The sequence below is a fragment of the Macaca thibetana genome, chromosome 3, assembly GCF_024542745.1.
Source record: "Macaca thibetana thibetana isolate TM-01 chromosome 3, ASM2454274v1, whole genome shotgun sequence".
Taxonomy (NCBI): Eukaryota; Metazoa; Chordata; class Mammalia; order Primates; family Cercopithecidae; genus Macaca; species Macaca thibetana.
Window position 1 is genome coordinate 117,950,282 of NC_065580.1, and position 19,134 is coordinate 117,969,415.

Genomic DNA, 19,134 nt, shown 5'->3' on the forward strand with positions numbered 1-19,134 from the left:
CAATCGAGCACAACACCTTTCAACAACTAAGGAGCTCTTGCTGGGAAGCTGGTATTAGGCAAACCGAGGGACACTGGCTGAACATAAATCAAGGAAGGTGAGCTGTGACTGGGACAGTGGTGTCGTCCTGAGCCACACCTCCTCCAAAACCTCATCGGTGGCTGGTCTGCCAGTGTGAGCCTTGTACTCCTGAGTGCTCCCTTCCAGCCCAGGCCATGTGTCCAGCTTGTCTGGGAGGGTCGCTGGTCCTTGGGATGAGTTTCCCTTCTGATCTACTGCTGATACTTGTGCCTACACTGAAGGCTTACCCGCCTGAAGCCTGTTCACTCACAGAAAGGATCTTTTTTGTGCCCCACTGTGTTAGGTGCTGTGCAGCATGGGTCCAACCAGACATAGCTGCATGCACAGACCTTGCCAGTCACTGTGAACAAGCACCTGAATCCAGTACACAAGGACCTGGGCTGAGCTGGAGCCTCGATTAAACCATCTGCTCACGTACCACATGGCTCCAGGATCCCAAAGTCACACACCCCTGCCAGGCCAGGCCCACCACAGTCTCCCCTTTGCCATGATTTGGCTGCCCTCCTAGGATTGCAGCAGGATTCAATCTCCCTGGGCACGGCCCTGGTTGTTCTAGGGTAATCCCTGCCTCTACCAGTTCACTGCTGAGATTCCAGCATAATTGGAAGCTGGGACTATCATTCACTGTCATTGGCATTAAAAAATGCAAAGCTTCACATTCCAGAATACTTTAAAAAGGTTATGAGCATATTACTGACTTTAAAAAAGATCTGACCATGTTAAGTACCTGCCAGAAAGCACCAAGACTTTGGAGGAAAGTTGGACGCCTCAGTTTTGGGTGGGCCCATGCCTGGTTTTCAGATGAGACTAGAGTATTCAGTGACATTTGGCCCAACTGTGGCTCTGCTTGCCCCACCTCTCCCAATGGCGGCAGGTCTGCTGGACTGGCAGGAAGGGGGCTGTGGTTGCGAGCCAGTTACCTTGAGTACAGGGAGGGCAGCAGTGGCTCTTCCCCATCAAAGCAGTCCCGCTGTGGTCAGCCCCGTGGGCCTCCAGCTTAGGGGCTGGACAGGCTGTGCCATCATCACTTGCCGCCTTCCTTTGGGCCCTGCCACTCCCAGAGACAATGGCTGATGCAGGATGCTAGAATGACAAGGTCATGCCAAGGTTAATGTCTCCACAGACAGGGCTTCACACATGATGCTCAACAGTGGTGTGGCTTGCCGCCTTCTCAGAGGACGGGCCTGACATGGGCAGGGTGTGGTGCTCAGGCCTCTAAAGAATTCTGAGGGAGGAAGCACAGGCGGCCTGAGAGCCGGCTCCTTCATACCCCTCGGAGGACGGTGGCCGCGCCTGGGGAAATGTTGGTGGCCTAATAGCAGCTCCATGCGGTCAGGGTGATTGCACCTGGTTCTCTGGGAGGCACGACCCTGCCACAGAGGGGAATTCAGCCAAGAGCAACTGGTTGAACAAAGCCTCCAAGTGGGGAGGGCGCAGAGCTCTGGCATGGTATTTGGGGCATAGGGGGCACACTGTGTTTCAAGCAGCGGCTCGAGAGTACCACCCTCAGGAACAGGAGCGGCGGAGCTGCCACCAGGGAGTTAGAACCTGGCAAACCCGGCATCGTGTGTGCCCTCATGTGTCCCACAGAGCAGAATCCCACATAAGCAAAGGGGCAGTCACACCACACAGATCCGAAAAGCACTATAGCAATGGGGTACCGCAGCGGTGCCATTAGAAGCTGCCCTTCAACTGCCCCATGTCACAGGCTTCTTTGAGACCTGGAATAGAGCTCCCAGCACTGGGGCAGCTTCTCTGAGCCCCCTCCTCACAAGGAGGTGGAGAAGCTCACAGAGCGATCACCCCGAGCCTTGCTGCTCCACAGTGTCTCTCCCACGGTCCTGCCGGTATTTACTGAGTAGACACACGGGGCTTTCCGAATTCTGCTGGGCTGCGCTTCCTTCCTGTTTCAGGCCTCTGCTGAGACCCTTTCTCTCTGAGCCACCTGGACAGCCGGGCTGCTGTGGCATGTGTCCTGGGAAACAGACCTCCCTCTAGGGAGGACGGCCCCCAGCCAGCACAGCAGGTCTTGCATCGATCTTTTCTTGTGTCCATTTCACCTTGGGCCTGACCCATCCATGGCCAGACCATAGCCAAGGGAGGATGCCAGAGAAATCTAATTGCTCGCATTTCATGCTAGAGGATTAGCTGCTGCGCGTAATGGTTGATTTACCTTGCATGGCTCCTGTGCGTCTGGTATCCTTCGGCAGGAATTAGGACCTGATTCAAAAAAATAAAAGTCCAATGTATGATGTTTTGGGATCATACATTTAGACAGGGATATGTTTAATGATTAGCAGGGATACTTCTTTCTTCAGCAAATACTCTTCCTTCCTGACTCAGCCAGAATGAGTACTTCTGAGAGAACAAGACTAGAACGAGGACTTTTGTTGATGCTTCAGTCCTGGTATTGGCTTGGGCAACCCTCACACCCACTCGAGGCTGCCTTAAGGAAACATGGCAGCTTGAGAAAAATGTTTAATTAATAAAACAAATGGCACTAGCAACTAGAAAATGGATTCACTATCCATCTGACAAAGACCTACTTTACTTAGCTGGTGAAAAGTATTTATATATCACTCCGAAAAGAAAGGATTTTATAAGGTTCATATAAATGTGGGAAAAGAAAGTGGACAGACCACAGAAAATAAAATGACTTTTAAACACATGAAATGATGCCCAACATTACTCATAACAAACATAATGCAAACTGAAAGCAGAAGATACAATTTCTACTTAGTACATTGGTGCAAAAGGCACAGCCCCACGGAGAGTTTCTGAGAGTTTTAATACACATTTACCCTGGGGTGCCTCGGCCTGTGCTTCTCCTCTAGGCGGGCAGTGTGGCTCTGCTCGGGCAGGCCCCGGGGCTTCCTGCAGAAGGAAAGAGGTGGTTCACCAAGTGTGTTCCCCAGCAATGAAGGGGCTGCTCAGGAGAACAGGGCCATGAGGACAAGTCGCAGGTACCTTGCTGAGCCTGAAGAGCAGGGACAAGAGCTGGGCCCCTGGAGAAGCCAGGAGGGTACACAGGAGACCCACCCGGAAGGATCCAAGGGTGGGGCTGACATCCAACTGGGGTTGCAACAAACCAACAGCAGCCGTTACATCAACCTGATAGGAGTCCAACTTAAAACAGTCATGGTGTAATTACAAATATATGTAATGTGAATACATACATTACACTTAATAAAAGTGCTCTCTTCATGAACCATGAATTTTAAGTTACAATTCAATTGATTGATTGATTGATTGAGATGGAGTCTTGCTCTGTCACCCAGCCTGGAGTGCAGTGGCAAGATCTCGGCTCACTGCCACCTCTGCCTCCCAGGTTTAAGTGATTCTCCTGCCTCAGCCTTCCGAGTAGCTGGGATTACAGGCACGTACCACCACGCCCAGCTAATTTTTGTATTTTTAGTAGAAACAGGGTTTCACCATGTTGGCCAGGCTGCTCTCAAATTCCGGACCTCAGGTGATCTGTCTGCCTCGGCCCCGCAAAGTGCTGGGATTACAGGCATGAGCTACCACCCTGGCCACAATTCAATTTAAATACTGCATCATGTTAAATATCGTTCTAAGAAAAAAATAGATCTATATATAGAACTGATATGATGGATACAAGCAGAAGGAATCCAGCAAAGGCTTCTTATACCCCAGGAGTGAAAAAAAAACACACGCAATCATTTTGTTTCTTCTTATACAAATCCTTTTGGATTGAACAAATGCTTGCCACGCACCCACTCTCTACCAGGCACGTGCTCCATGGATTGAATCATGGCTACAATCCGGCAAGGCATCAACACCCACAAGGTACCAATGAACAGAGAGAAGTGGTCAGTGGCCCAACGTCAGACAACATGTCAGCCTCAAAGAAGAGACTGACCGTAGGTTTCCTCACCACGGGCCCTGGTCTATTTCCGGCTGGACAGAGCTGTTCCCTTCCTGCTACTTGATGATACTTGTTTATCCTCTTTTTACAAATTCTATGCATTGTTATTTTTTCAATCTCACCAATCCATAATTGTTATTGGATCTCTCTGATACCTGGTGTCATAAAGGAGCCACTATGCCTGGCTGTCACATGGATGGGTCGCTGGCCCCCTCCTCGGAAACGGACCTTGTCACCACATTCTCCAGGCGCACCACGACCCAGCAGTGAACCCGGTGGGCCAGGTGCATGAATGGCCATGATGTTGTCATAGTAAACACGTCAGTTTTCCCTCAGCCCACGTCCTGCTGTGTTGTTTTTCCTCAGGAAAGGGACGGTCTCCATTTTAACTGCCGACACTGATTTCGAAGTAATTTACTACATCTCATGAGGAACAATCTGACCAGAGTTGCCAGTGCAAACTGGCATCTTGAGGGAAAATGTGCCCATCAGAATGGCTCTGTGTTCTTTTGTCCAGAGGACTTGTTCAAAATCTAAATGAATTGCCAACTTAAAAAAAAAAAATTCAAGATCATTCTCAAAGACAACTGACTGCCAGGCTCTCTGGAAAAGTTCTACTGCTGGGCCTGGGCACGAGCTCCCACAGAGCAGCTGTCCACCGAGCCAGCAGAGTCAGGGCTGTGCAGGCCCACCCAGTGCCACACCGGGCAGAGCCCTCCTGCTCCTTCTCCGGTCCCCAGGCAGCCAGGCTTGCTTCCCCTGGTTTACACTTTTCTCAGAGGACTGTGAGCTTTGTTGATTTCTTAGGCAAAAAGGGGCCACAGTGTAGTCTGGGATCTGGAAGCTGCTGTAAGGAAAAGCAACGGCCCTCACCTGCTCTTGCCCTCCAGCAGCGACCAGGGCAGTGAGACACGCGTAGACGCACAGCAGGGTGAATGACACGGTGAGGCGTGGTGTGTGCAGGTAGCGGCTGGAGGAGGGCCTGCTGTACACCGACAGCCAGATGTGGAAATCCTCCAGGTACTCTGTGAACTTGCAATAGAAAAGCTGAAACGGAAAGCAGGAGAAGTGTTCCCTGACATGGGCATTTCTGTCAATAAAGCAAAGTCCTGACTGTTAAACAGCGATCTTCTGAGCAGAGACGGCGAGCTTTCTGGCTCTTCCATCCCAGCTGCTTAGCTGTGTATCAGGTGGGCCGTGGTGCAGGTAGACGGCACTGCACTCCCCACACTCGCTGGCTCTGCTATCCTGGCTGGTTAGCTGGGTACTAGGTGGGCCGTGGGTGCAGGTGAACAGCACCTCACTCTAGGCCTCTGGAAGCTGCTCCTCCTTCTGCCTCCTTGGCAGCCCCCTTGCTCCAGCCACACTCCCATCATGCTGGACTCTGGCCCACCTGGCCTTCCCCTGGCACCTCCTGAGCTTTGGCACATGCTTCTCCCGGCTTCACTTGCCTGGCTCTCAAATGCCTTCACGCCCAGCCTCCGGAGACCTTCTCTCCAGAGCTTCTGATCAGTCTCTCCTTGGTTCTCCTGCATGTTCCTAAGAGACTTCTTAAAACCCCGCCACTCTCAGAACTTTCCGGGGCAATATGCTTAATTTCAACTGGACTTTGAGTGCACTGAGAGTGGGGCTGAGTCGCCTCCACCTCTGTCCTCAGTAGCCCACAATGTCTGGCACACAGCAGGAGATGAGTTGCTTAGGAATCGCACTGAATTTTAAGTTCCAATTCAATTTTAATAATGCTTGGGGCTCAACATTGTTCTAGAAAAAACAAAATTATACACAGAACTGCAACTGCTCTTATGGAATATGAGCAGAGCACAGATACAAATACCAGAAAAATCAAGAATGTATCTTCTTTATGTAACTGGATTAGCCAACAAGCAATGCTCGATTCGCAGCACACACAAGTGCTTATACGTGACTAAGTTAATAAGCCTACGTTTCTCACAAAAAGCTGTCAAGCACAATAGCTTAAGGATAAGTGATGTATGTCTCCCATTGTTAACTACAGTTCCCGAGCTAAACAGTCATTCTCACAAGGAAACAATCATCTAAGGGGAAGCCCCAGTTTTAGATGTTGAAGAATTTCCACATGCTGTGACTGATTGAAAACTTGTTTCAAATCCTTTATGATCATGTTTCTTACTAGCTTAGCAATATCTCAGGCCTGAAAATGCCAAGGTCTTGAGCCTGGGCCTCTCATCAAGGCAGGTGGCAACAGGGCAGGTTGGAAAGAAAGCCTAGTGGCCTGGCAAGGTCCGGCGACACTGGGGACTGTCTGAGTTCACTGGCTCTTACCACTGTTTGAGACCCAGTTTCAGGAAGTGCTCATCAGGAACAGAGAGTCACACATGAAAGTTCCCACAATGTTGTCCATTACCATAATAAATGAAAGAAAGCTATACATGCCCAACAGGTCTTCAGCAAATGGTCATGCGCAGTGGGCCATTATACAGCCCTGAAATGATGTTTTAAAAATTCATGAAGAGATCTACTCTAAAATGTTGAATAAGAAAGTGCAAAATGCAGCCGGGCACGTTGGCTCACGCCTGTAATCGCAGCCTTTGGGAGGCCAAGGCGGGAGGATCATAAGGTCAAGAGATCAAGACCATCCTGGCCAACATGGTGAAACCCCATCTCTACTAAAAATACAAAAATTAGCCGGGCATGGTGGCATGTGCCTGTAGTCCCAGCTACTTGGGAGGCGGAGGCAGAAGAATCACTTGAACCTGGGGGGCAGAGGTTGCAGTGAGTCAAGATCATGCACCCCAGCCTGGCAACAGAGCGAGACTCCGTTTCAAAAAAAAAAAAAAAAATGATTATCACAATTGTATGAAATTTGTTTGTATATAGGGAAAGATGGAAAGGACATGCAAAAACCACAACTTCTATGGTTAGTTTGTGAGGTTATCTGTTATTTTGTCACTTTGGCCATCTCCTGCCATCCTGGCCATGATCACATCTGTACCATATCTGTAATTACTCTATTGATAGTTATCTAGGTTGTTTGGGACACACACAGGGCACTGAATAGTCTTTAATTACGGGCCTCTGGACATCACAGACCACCAGAACCATAAATTCCAGAAATTTACATTCTTATTACAATTACAGAGAAGCATTACTGCAATAATTAATAATTGGGAAGGGTAATTAATCCATGCTTGGATGGCCACTTAATGAATGTATCATTTAATATTTTGATATATTGGTAATTAACTAAGAAAAGAGGAATACACTTTAGAGGAGTTGAAAGACACAACTGTGGCAAGCGAAGCAGAGCCAGGTGCCACGCTCTGCCAGTCGGCCAGGTGCGCCATGAGAGGCCACCTGGAGGGGGCCTACCTTCCGGAAGCCGAGTCCCCCTTGCAGACAGGTGAGCTCCCGCTCCACGCGACCATCATGCCTGCCGGCAGACAGCCAGCACTGGGCAGGGAAGAACCAGCCCTGTCCTGTGCGCAGCTCCTTCACTATCACGTGGCTGATGAACCAGCCTGGAGAAGGCCCACGGCTGTCGTGCCAGAGGCAGATCTTCCTCAGCAGGCCCAGCTGGGCAGGAGTGCTGGAGGCACATACAGCAGCGTCTCATCAGCTGGGAGGGTGACAGTGTGGTCCTGGCATCCCATCAGCCCCAGTGCTCACCCTCAAGGCACTGATGGCCCACAGAGGGGGGATGGGACATGTCAAAGGTGACTGACATGCAGAGTGACATGTGAAGCCCCCTGGAACCCGACCAGAGGATGGGAGATCCCACCACGCACAGTGACCCTGCACTCAGGCCTTCAATACCCACCAGCTTTCCCAAACCAAAGTCACACAAATCTCGTTCATCTGTTTGTCTCTGGTGTGGATTAAAGTTAACCTTTTCTCTCTTAATGAAGACATAATACTCCAAACCAATAAATATCATGCATGAAATTTACCAGGAGAAAAAATAATTTAGTTCAGTCCTTTCATATTTTCTAAAACGCCAGGTGCTTGCATCCTATCTTGTTAAACTCCCTCTTTCTCCAACCCCACCATCTTTGTGACACCACGTGTCCTCGCTCTTCCAAACTGGGGACAAACCTAATTAAGGTCAGAAGGTTTAGTGTCATAGAAAACACTGATTATGAACTTTACTAATATGTAAAATCAGTAAGTCTTCTTCCCCCACCCTCCTTTCTTCCTTGCCTCGCATAAACCTATTGTTTAATCTACTCAGAATAACAAACTGTAAAAATACATCATAAAATTGTTTGTATATAAATTGATGCTCACTATTAGAGACCAATGTTATATAGTCTGTTTTGTATTTGTGATAAGGCTGCACTAATTCTGATTGGCCTCTCTTTCCCAAATCTAGCAGTGAAATATTTTGGAATACCTCAGGATAAAGGTGTGTCTGGAATTCCTTTCAAACAGGGGCTTCTCTGGACAGGAGAGCTCCTTGGTTTCTGACAGTCCGTTGTCACCACATAAAACAATGTACACCTCAAAACAAAGAACAGGGGTGGGAACTCAGGCTGTTTCACAGCAGACGCCATGCAATGCTGGGCAGGGCTTCCTCGCACTTTCTCCCAGCGTCTTACCCTTCCACAAAACCACCTGCATGGTGGAGTGCCACAGCCTGGAGCCAGGGAATGAGAGGACACGCCCAGTCCCAGACTTCCCTGGAGAGAGCAGAGGAGGGCCTTGAAGTGGAGCCTGGTAGAATTGGCCATTTCCTCACCTTCTTGATCTAGAAAAGCCAGATCCCAACTAGGTTTCGGGAGGGCGTTTGTTTTCTCATGAGAGCAGGAGAGCACCACGGTGGGTACGCCATTTTCCTCCCTGTGGCTTGGCAGGGAGATGCCAGAGCAGCCTAGACCCGGAGTAGGGTACCCATGCACCTGCAGGCATACCCTGGGGAGGCACACATCAATCTGGCTGGGCTTGTCATTCCTCACTGCTGTCTTCTGTCACACAGAAATGAACAATTCTGATGTAATGTCACTTATCAAACTTTCATTTAAGAAAGAAATTTCTGTTTCTGAAATCCTTCCTTATTCCAAAATGTATATTTTCTTTGACTAGTTTCTAAACTTTGTGTTTTCACCTTTCTCTCTCTAATGTTCTGGAGTTTATTTTTTGTGTGTATGATGTAAAGATTCAATAGTACCTTTTTTCTACAAGGACAGCTATTGTTCCAAAATATTTTTTAAACAGTGCCCCCTTTCCTGTGGTTTGTAAGACCTCTAGTCTCCCCCAGAAATCCCTCCTCAGTACCTCTCCTGAGGTCACGACATGATCTCAGGTACTACAGTTTCAAAATAAGCCTGAATATTGGGTAGGGAGTCCCTGCCCTGTTCTTCTCTTGAGAGTCGGCATGACTGGTATTGCAATTCTCTTGTATTCTTTTCCACCTGAATTTTAGGATCAGTTTTCCAAGTTCCACAAAACACCTTCCTAGAATTATGAATAGATTTAATTGGATTTAACCTGATTATGCCTTAGGTTTTCATCTGTAAAGTGAGTATATTAATAGAATTTCATTCACACTATTATTATTAATGTTATAGATTAATTTGGGAGAAATGACAAAGGAAAATTGGCTTTCTCATCCATAAACATAGCTCTTTAGATCTCTTATGCATATTGGGGATAGTTCTTTCATGATGGTCTTGTATGTGGGGTTTGATGAATTCACTTCTAGGCACCCCACCATTTTTTACTGTGACAAAGAGGTTCTTGTTTTCAACTCCATGCTATAAATAGTCATTGCTGTTTTATAGAGATTATTTTGATGATTTTTTCTCAATCAAAAATTCAGCAAGTTTCTTAAATGCTATTAGTGCTAATCATTAGCGTGAACTTGCTTCTTCATTTGCTGTGTAGACAACCTCATCCTGTGCGAAGAACCATCTCTTGGCCGGGAACGGTGGCTCAAGCCTGTAATCCCAGCACTTTGGGAGGCCGAGACGGGTGGATCACGAGGTCAGGAGATTGAGACCATCCTGGCTAACACGGTGAAACCCCGTCTCTACTAAAAAATATAAAAAACTACCCGGGCGAGGTGGCGGGCGCCTGTAGTCCCAGCTACTCGGGAGGCTGAGGCAGAAGAATGGCGTGAACCTGGGAGGCGGAGCTTGCAGTGAGCTGAGATCCGGCCACTGCACTCCAGCCTGGGTGACAGAGCGAGACTCTGTCTCAAAAAAAAAAAAAAAAAAAAAAACCATCTCTTTCTCCCTTTTGGAATCTTATATTCCTGTTTTATTTCTTGCTTTATTGTTTTTACCAGGATTTCTAGCACAATGATAAATTGCAGTGCTGACAGCAGACATCCCTTAGAAACCATCTAAAGCTTCACCACTAAATCTTCCTTTGTTAGGTTAAGAACATTCCTATGTGTATGCATTGCTCATGAATATATACATGTATGTTTATCTGATAGACAATTTAAATATACAGTTGGTAGATGAAGGGTTTATGGTAAGGACCACATAAGCTTTAAAAATGTGTCCCCATCTATCCTACTACACTGTGGCACCCCATCTCATTCATCCTCCCATCTAACTCTTTCTCATCCACACCCCAATCCTATGGATTCCATAAAGTAACCACGGTTCCCTTGGGAAATGGGAACGTGAGTTCCAAGGGTAGAGGGAGCCTCCCTCTCTTTGAGGGATTTGTGTTGCACGCACTTCGAATTGCACATGGCTCTGCCCAGGCTCCATTTCCGCCCCTGCAGACCTCACCTCCACAGCTCACCGCGGCACCGCTGCTCCACTGGGCCCAGTGCTGGACTATTTCCTCCTCCTCCACCGCATCCTGCTTCCCACCCCACCTTCATCCTCCACCAGCTTCTCTGGGACTGTCGTTTTCTGCCCCAAGCTCAGAATAGTACGTCTCATTCTCAGAGTCTCAAAGATCCACTCAGAGACAGAACAGATCTCCCCGGGCTGCTTTCCACAGTGGAGACAGAAGGAGAAGGGACTGGAACAGCGGCAGAAGGTGAAGGGGTCTGTTCTTCACCCTGACAGACGTGCAGGCTGAGGGAGGGCCCTGTAAGGGCAGGCAAGCCTTGCCTCAGCAATGAGATGGGCCTGCTGTGACAGGTAACAGACAGGGACGCCAAATCACCAGATCCTCACTTCTGATGCTGACATTGCTTAGACACCATCAAAGAGTACCCCCAGATGCTCGAGCTACCTTTGAGGTCAACCTGGCCGGAGCTCGGAAGCCGGTGTCAATGACGACCGCATACAGCTGGTGGCCTGGCAAGGGGGCTTCTTGCAGAAAGATGTAACCAGATTTCTTTTTTTCATGATGATCTACTTGTCTGCTTTTAGCAACCAAAAATCCATAAAGAACCAGAGAACCCATAATAAAAATACTGGGAAGCAAGTTTTCTGGGTGGCTATAAACGAAAGGAGAGATATAAAGAAAATTGCTCATGAAAATAGACATATAGGAAAAGACTGATTGCCACCCCTAACCCCTTATACACAAAAGTCTCTGCTGGGCTTCATTGATACGTTTTTACACTTGCTGGAAGCTGAATTGGGAGGGCTTTGAAGGCAGGGAACTGGCCCATGGTCCAGCGAGCAGCACCCCACAAGCATGGACTCCAGAGTCAAAGAAACCTTGTAATGGACCAGCCTCTGTACCAAGAGGCTGTGCCATGCTGGCTCTGAGGAACTTTCATTGTGAACTATGGCTAAGAATGCCAATCTCACTGCTATTGTAAAGATTAAGCAATATAAATACACACAATTCTTGAAACATACAAGTGGCATTATGTTTCTCCCTCTCTCCCTCTCCTGCTAGCAGAACAAGGCTAGGAGATGTTGGTGATGTTTTGGAGCCCCTGCCTGTGCCTCCCACTGCCCCTGTGGATGCTGCTGCTTGTTCCCTACCTGCAGCCTCCACCTACCTGTTCCCAGCCACCAACACTGGCTGGGGAGAGATCACTGAACCCCCACAGATCTGTAGAATGACGTTCATATCAAGCTGCTGTCCTGGGACTCTAACCTAACTGGAGTCTCATAGATTTCTGATGGGATCTCAGAGGGTGGGCACCAGGGTCTATGCCACATGGGGATGTTGCCCGCCCCATCCCCTGCCATTCTGCGCTTTGATTTCATCTGAGGATTGGGCTCTGTTCTTAGTTTCTCACCTGCCCTCTTTTTCCCCACCAGGATAGAGCCTGTTCAGAGCTTTGCCCCATGAGCTCTGCAGGGTGCTCACATCCTTCCACCTGGACAATACTCTGAAATCTTCAAGATTCTGGCCAGATATCCCACTTGCTACTGCCCCTGTAGAACTTCAGATGTTGCCTCTCCCTGGACACCTTCCAGAGCTGCTTCTCCCATGGTTTGCTCCAGCCCCAGCGATATCAATGCCGCAGATACCACGGTTGAGGCTGCTGTCCTCTGAGCCCTGATCACTGAATGGTCAGTGACCTTATCTGTATCCAGCATCTGTTGCATTAGCAATTAATGTCTTATTACTAATTATCTGATCCATCAACTAGTCTATGAAGTAATATGATTGATGAAATAATAAAGTAGAGCTTCCTATTACATGAATATAATGAGAAGAGAATTATTCATTCAGCAAATATTTACTCTGAGCATTGTATTAAATGTAGGGTGACACTGATAAATAAGACAGGGAAGGCTCCTGTCCATATCAGCTTAAACTCACTTCACCCATATCTGAGTCTAAATATAGCCATTTCATATAAAAGTGGCTATAAAAATAGTGTACATTTTAAATTTATTATCTAAAATGAGATACTCCAGAGAGAGAAAGAGGGAGCTATTAATAATTAGGCTATGACAGTAAACATAAACCAGGAGAAGCCCTTTAGGCAGTATTGTCACTGTAGATATCAAGTCTATCAATAATAATTGACCAAATTCACACTGAACTAAAACTAAACTTAAAAATACGAAAAGTATGTTGACTTTCTTGTGTTTATGAATCTCTCATCAGTGAATTTAAGTATAGAGAGACAAAATATATATGTATATATTCAACTATAAGAATATTTAAAGATAATTATAAAGAATATTTAAAGACAATTATCCACTAACACGCGTATTTCAAAAACACAATGATAGTAAGTAACATGGATTTCAAGCACCCCTGGAATTATATGTGGACATCCTGAGTGAACCATAAAACAAATAAAGTCTATGAAGTCTTTATGTAGGAAATAGAACTTACCTCTGTAACTTGGAAATATCACTCACTTCAAAACTGGCCTTCAGCTTCCTCCTTAGGAGACCAAATGCCGCAAGGCGATCGTAGCTAGGAGGGAAATGCGGATGAGGATACAGAATGTGTGGAGAGAGCAGCTGTTGACAGTGCGAAGGCATGTTGGTTAAAGGAATGTGAAAAGGAAGAAAGACTGCAATAATGATAACTTTATGACTAAGACCCAGTTTAAAAGATTCACCTGAAACCTAAGTTAGAAACGAGGGACTCTTCTTTTGTGCCAGAGTTCTTCACATCTGTGTGTTGGGATACATGGCTCCCATGGAGGCTGTCCTGAGACACAAGAGTTCAGAGCAGATGGCAGTCTTCATGACAGCCCTCCACAGCATGGCTGCAGCCTGAGGCTCTTGGGTCCCAGTCACAGCCTAGCTGTGCCACTAGTCAAGCTCTGGCCAACTTCTCTGCCTAAGCGCCAGTTCCTGGCATTACAAACATTCAACCCTGACAATCACTGTAAACACTGTCTCCTTTTTTAAAAGTACAGTCTATTTCACCCTCATTAGCTTGTGAGCAGGTCCTATGTGTTATTGATTTTTTTTTTTTTTTTTTTTTTTTTTGAGATGGAGTCTCGCTCTGCTGCCCAGGCTGGAATGCAGTGGCATGATTTCAGCTCACTGCAACCTCTGCCTCCCAGGTTCAAGTGATTCTTGTGCCTTGGCCTCCCAAGTAAATGGGATTGCCAGTGTGTGCCCATCTAATTTTGTATTTTTAGTAGAGATGGGGTTTCGCTATGCTGGCTAGGCTGGTCTCAAACTCCTAACCTCAAGTGATCCACCCGTCTCGGCCTCCCAAAGTGCTGGGATTACAGGCATGAGCCATCACGCCTGGCCTGTTATTCACTTTTGTACCCTTGGCTCACAAAAATGTGCCTATCAGAGAGTAGTTATGTAATGTAGAATGAATGACTGCATTAATGCATTTATCAATAATTTAATATTGAAGCAAAATATTGGGCCATTACCAGTAAGTTTGGATGTACTCCTAGAAATGGCATTAGATAAATTTAAGAGTGCAACATAAGAAAACATAAGAAAATCAATAAGCGGTCATGAATTGCACTGATATGGTATGATCTGGATATATTTGCCTCCTAGCAGGAAATCACAAAATATAGTGTCCTATGGCTTATTTAGAAATGACTATTTCTATTTCTAAATATGCCTAATAATTGTTTATCTCTCTCCTAATGAAAAGGTAAGGGCAACAAAAAAGAATGAACTGAGTCTCTCATAGAATTGTTAGTCAGCTAGAAGACAAATAATTTCTAATTTAGTGACATGACTCATATACCCAGAAATTTCTGAGGAGGCTGCTCATCTTTGCGCAGAGACTTTTCTTGCCTCAGAAAGCACACCTTCACCACCAGGCTGTGGAGGGTCCTCTGAAGATGAGGGACCCTCAGGGCAACATGGGGGCATGGTGAGAGCTGAGGGTCCCACCTGCCTGACTACAAACTGCATACTCAATGGATGTCGGCACTTCTGTGATAAGAAAACGGATGGGTTCATCTACCACTCATCCACTGACTCACGTCTTCAACACTTACTAAACACCTCCTGCATGACAGTCACCATGGGAAGGAGGAACACGAAGACAGTCTATAGAGCAGCCCCTGCTCCTTGGGAGCCCTCAGAGTGGGAGAACCAAGGCTGACACACGACCCGGCTACAAGAGAACTGACATAGGCTGGAGAGTTGTACAAACCAAGGGTGCTCCAGTTTCTTACGGACAAGGTTCAGGAAAGGCTCTGGGGGTTGGGCCAAACGCAGAAGACAAGACAGTCATTTACTAAAAATCTCAGATTCTTTCTCAAATGTGTCTATACCTGCAGGTCACTTTTTCAGGAGAAGTTCCTGGTTGTGGAGAGAAACGTTCAGATTTCCACTCTCTCTTGTCCCAAAACAGGCATCGGATCCACTGGAAATGTACCGTATAGTTCACTGCCTTCGCTAAATATTTGTTTGGAGGTTTTCTGTCATAATCAGCATCCAATAAGGATAAATAGCCTACATTGACATCTAAAAAGAGAAAACATAAATTAAAAATACAACCTGAGGTTTGCAGAAAAGCATTCTCCATTTTAAATGCAGAGAAAGTAGGCAGATAGGTGGGGACAAGGACTAGAGATGAGCAAGAACTGAAAGACAGCATCAAATTCTAGACATTTCCTGTCCTTGGAGCATTTAAATTTGGATTAAATCCACCCAGTCAAAGCTCCTGGATGCAGATATGAATTGAGGAACGGTAGAGAATTGGGAAGAAAAACAGTGTTTCTAGCATCCCTTATGTTCCAAGTGCCCCCTGACACCCTGAACAGGCCACCCCCGACCCTAGTGGGGATGGAAGAGGGTTGAGTCAGTTTCTTTAGCTGCCATTCAAGCCCACTTCCTACTCCTTGCCAGTTTGTCAGCCAGCCTGTGAAATTTTGGTATACCCAGAGTCTGAACCCATTCTGGTAAGGACGGCACAATTACCTGTGGAGTTTTAGCCTAACATTTTTTTTTTTTTTTTTTTATGTTTAGCCTACTTTTTATGTTTAGAAGCAAAAGTATTTAATACTTTATTTATTTAAAAATTGCCCCAAGACTTTTTAATAAATGGTGTTGGGACAACTAGACATTAGCCGTTTGTAAAAATATGGGCACCTCATACTATAAAAAATAATAATAAATATTAGCAAATCAGATATCTAAATAAAAGAGAAAAAAACAAAACAAACTGCGCAAGTACTGAGGAACACATGAATGACTTCTTTTATAATTTGGACGTAAGAAATAAATTTTGAACTATGGCTCAAAATCTAAGAGTCTTACAAGAAATGGTGGATAAATTATTATTTTAAAAATAGCCTAACATATAAAGAGCTCTTAAATATCAAGAAAAAACAAACTCAATACAAAAATGGGCATATACGAACAATTCACAGAAAAAAAAGTGGATAATGGTTTTAAATATATGAAAAAATACCCAACTTAATTCATATAAAATGCATATTAAAATGAACGTTTCTCAATTATACGACTGGCAAAACTCAACAGCTTGAAAATACATCCTGTTGGCAAAGAAGTGGGAAAACAGGCAGCGTCAGACACTGCTGGAGGTGAATGTGACAATACTTACCAAAATCACATAGGCATTTACTGTTCAACCCAGGAACAGCCTACCTAGGAATTAAACTTGAAGATACACTCCTCCCACTACATTTAATACAGTATATGCACAAGTCTTCCATGCAAATACATAGGAGACTGGCTGAATAAACTATGGTCCATCTATACAATGGAGAAGCACACAGCAGTTAAAAAAAAAAGATATTGATGAATAAATACATATGAAGTGATTTCTAAATATGTAATTTAACAAAGAAAAGCACAATGCAAATGAGTGTAAGAAATAAGGGGCAATAATGTGGGTATGCATGGGCTTATTTTCCCAAAAAGAAACATCAGAAAAACAATTCCCATAAAATTACAATAATCGAGGCAGGGCGCAATGGCTCACGCCTATAATCCCAGCACTTTGGGACGCCGAGGCGAGTGGACCACCTGGGTCGGGAGTTCGAGACCAGCCTGACCAACATGGAGAAACCCCGTTTCTACTAAAAATACAAAATTAGCCAGGTGTGGTGGCACATGCCTGTAATCCCAGCTACTCGGGAGGCTGAGGCAGGAGAATCGCTTGAACCCAGGAGGTGGAGGTTGTGGTGAGCCAAGATCGTGCTATTGCACTCCAGCCTGGGCAACAAGAGTGAAACTCCAGTCTCAAAAAAAACAAAAAAACAAAAAAAAATTATAATCATCGTTCTTCACAGAACTAGACAAAACAATCCTAAAATTCATATGGAATCACATAGCCAAAGCAATACTAAGCAAAAAGAACAAATCTGGAGGCATCACATTACCAGACTTCAAACTATACTACAAGGCTATAGTTACCAACACAGCATGCCAGTGGCATAGAAATAGGCATGTAGACCAATGGAACAGAATGGAGAACCCAAAAATAAGGCCAAATACCTAAAGCCAATTGATTTTTGACAAAGCAAACAAAAACATGAAGTGAGTAAAGGACACCCTGTTCAACAAATGGTGCTGGGATAATTGGCTAGCCACATGTATTAGAATAAAACTGGATCCTCATCTCTCATTTTATGTAAAAAATCAACTCAAGCTGGATCAAAGACGTAAATCTAAGACTTGAAGCTATAAAAATTCTAAAAGATAACATCGGAAAAACTCTTCTAGACATTGGCTTAGGCAAATAATTCATGACCAAGACCCAAAAGCAAATGCATTGAAAACAAAAATAAATAGATGGGACCCAGTTAAACCAAAAAGCTTCCGCAAAGCAAAAGAAATAATCAGCAGAGTAAGCAGACAACCAACAGAGTAGGAGAAAAAATCTGCAAACTATGCATGTGACAAAGGACTAATACCCAGAATTTATAAGGAACTCAAACAAATCAGCAAGAAAAAACAACCCCATCAAAAAGTGGGCAAGGACATGAACAGACGATTCTCAAAAGAAGATATATAAATGGCTAAAAAATATGTGAAAAAATATGCTACATCACTAAGTAACAGGGAAATGCAAATTAAAACCACAATGAGATACCGTCTTACTCCTGCAAGAATGGCCATAATTTTTAAAAATCAAAAAATAATAGATGTTGGTGTGTATGTGGTGAAAAGGAACGCTTTCACACTGCTTGTGGGAATGTAAACTAGTACAACAGAACCAACCTAAATGCCCACCAAGCAACAAGAGGATAAAGAAAATATGTTATGTGTGCACCATGGAATACTACTCAGACATAAGAAGGAACAAAACAACGGCATTTGCAGAAACCTGGATGGAGTTGGAGATTCTAAGTGAAGTAACTCTATTCTAAGTGAAGCAACTCTATTCTAAGTGAAGTAACTCAGGAATGGAAAACCAAACATTGTATGTTCTCACTTATACGTGGGGGATAAGCTATGAGGATGCAAAGGCATAAGAATGATATAATAGGACTTTGGGGACTTGGGGGTAAGGATGTGGGGGTAAGAGATAAAAGACTATGTATAGGGTACAGGGTATACTGCTCAGGTGATGTGTGCACCAAAATCTCACAAATCACCACTAAGGAACTTATTCATGTAACCAAAAACCATTGAAATAAAATAAAATAAAGGAAACAAATGAAAACAATTACCTATAAGGACTAGGTGAGAACAAGGTAGAGGAATAAGGCTGTTGAAAGATTTAGCTCTGAATACATACATCTTTAAATGTGCTTTAGACATTTGAACAATAAAATGTCTCACAAATTCAAAACATAAATTAATGTTAAAAAATGGGGCTGGGCACCGTGGCTCACGCCTGTAATCCCAGCACTTTGGGAGGCCAAGGAGGGTGGATCACCCGAGGTCAGGATTTCAAGGCCAGCCTGACCAACATGGTGAAACCCTGTCTCTATTAAAAATACAAAAATTAGCTGGGCCTGGTGGTGCATGCCTGTAATCTCAGCTACCCGGGAGGCTGAGGCAGGAGAATCGCCTGAACTCGGGAGGCGGAGGTTGCAGTGAGCCAAGGTCGCGCCATTGCACTCCAGCCTGGGCAACAAGAGCGAGACTCTGACTCAAAAACAAAAACAAAAACAAAACAAAAGGATAAAAGTAAGCCTTAGCATTAAGTACATGCAAAAAAGTGAACATAGCTGTATATAAAATGTATAGCAAAACCCCACAGAGAAAATAATTAATTCAACTAACTTTTGACTATGTGCTCTTACTGTAATATATCATGTAAGAACGTAAAGTCAAAACTAAACCGAAAAATCTAGAAAGAAATATTGAACTTTATCTGGTAGATTTGTGATTGTTAAGGGTACAGGTGCTGTAATTCTAAAACGATTTTATATATACTGTAGGATACAGCAA

The 19,134-nt window shown here is 45.0% G+C and overlaps 1 protein-coding gene across 1 annotated transcript in view; it reads right to left on the reverse strand.

Moving 5' to 3' along the window:
- PKD1L1 (polycystin 1 like 1, transient receptor potential channel interacting) overlaps positions 1 to 19,134 on the reverse strand; it is a 188,869-nt gene that overhangs the window by 61,201 nt on the left and 108,534 nt on the right. The window contains exons 34-43 of the mRNA XM_050784834.1: positions 15,039 to 15,231; positions 13,163 to 13,246; positions 11,141 to 11,348; positions 8,337 to 8,443; positions 7,316 to 7,532; positions 4,835 to 5,014; positions 3,049 to 3,153; positions 2,883 to 2,955; positions 2,255 to 2,301; positions 1,002 to 1,164 (exon numbers count right to left, since the gene is read on the reverse strand). Coding sequence (XP_050640791.1) covers positions 1,002 to 1,164; positions 2,255 to 2,301; positions 2,883 to 2,955; positions 3,049 to 3,153; positions 4,835 to 5,014; positions 7,316 to 7,532; positions 8,337 to 8,443; positions 11,141 to 11,348; positions 13,163 to 13,246; positions 15,039 to 15,231 — 1,377 coding nt within the window. The remainder of the gene's footprint in view (positions 1 to 1,001; positions 1,165 to 2,254; positions 2,302 to 2,882; positions 2,956 to 3,048; positions 3,154 to 4,834; positions 5,015 to 7,315; positions 7,533 to 8,336; positions 8,444 to 11,140; positions 11,349 to 13,162; positions 13,247 to 15,038; positions 15,232 to 19,134) is intronic.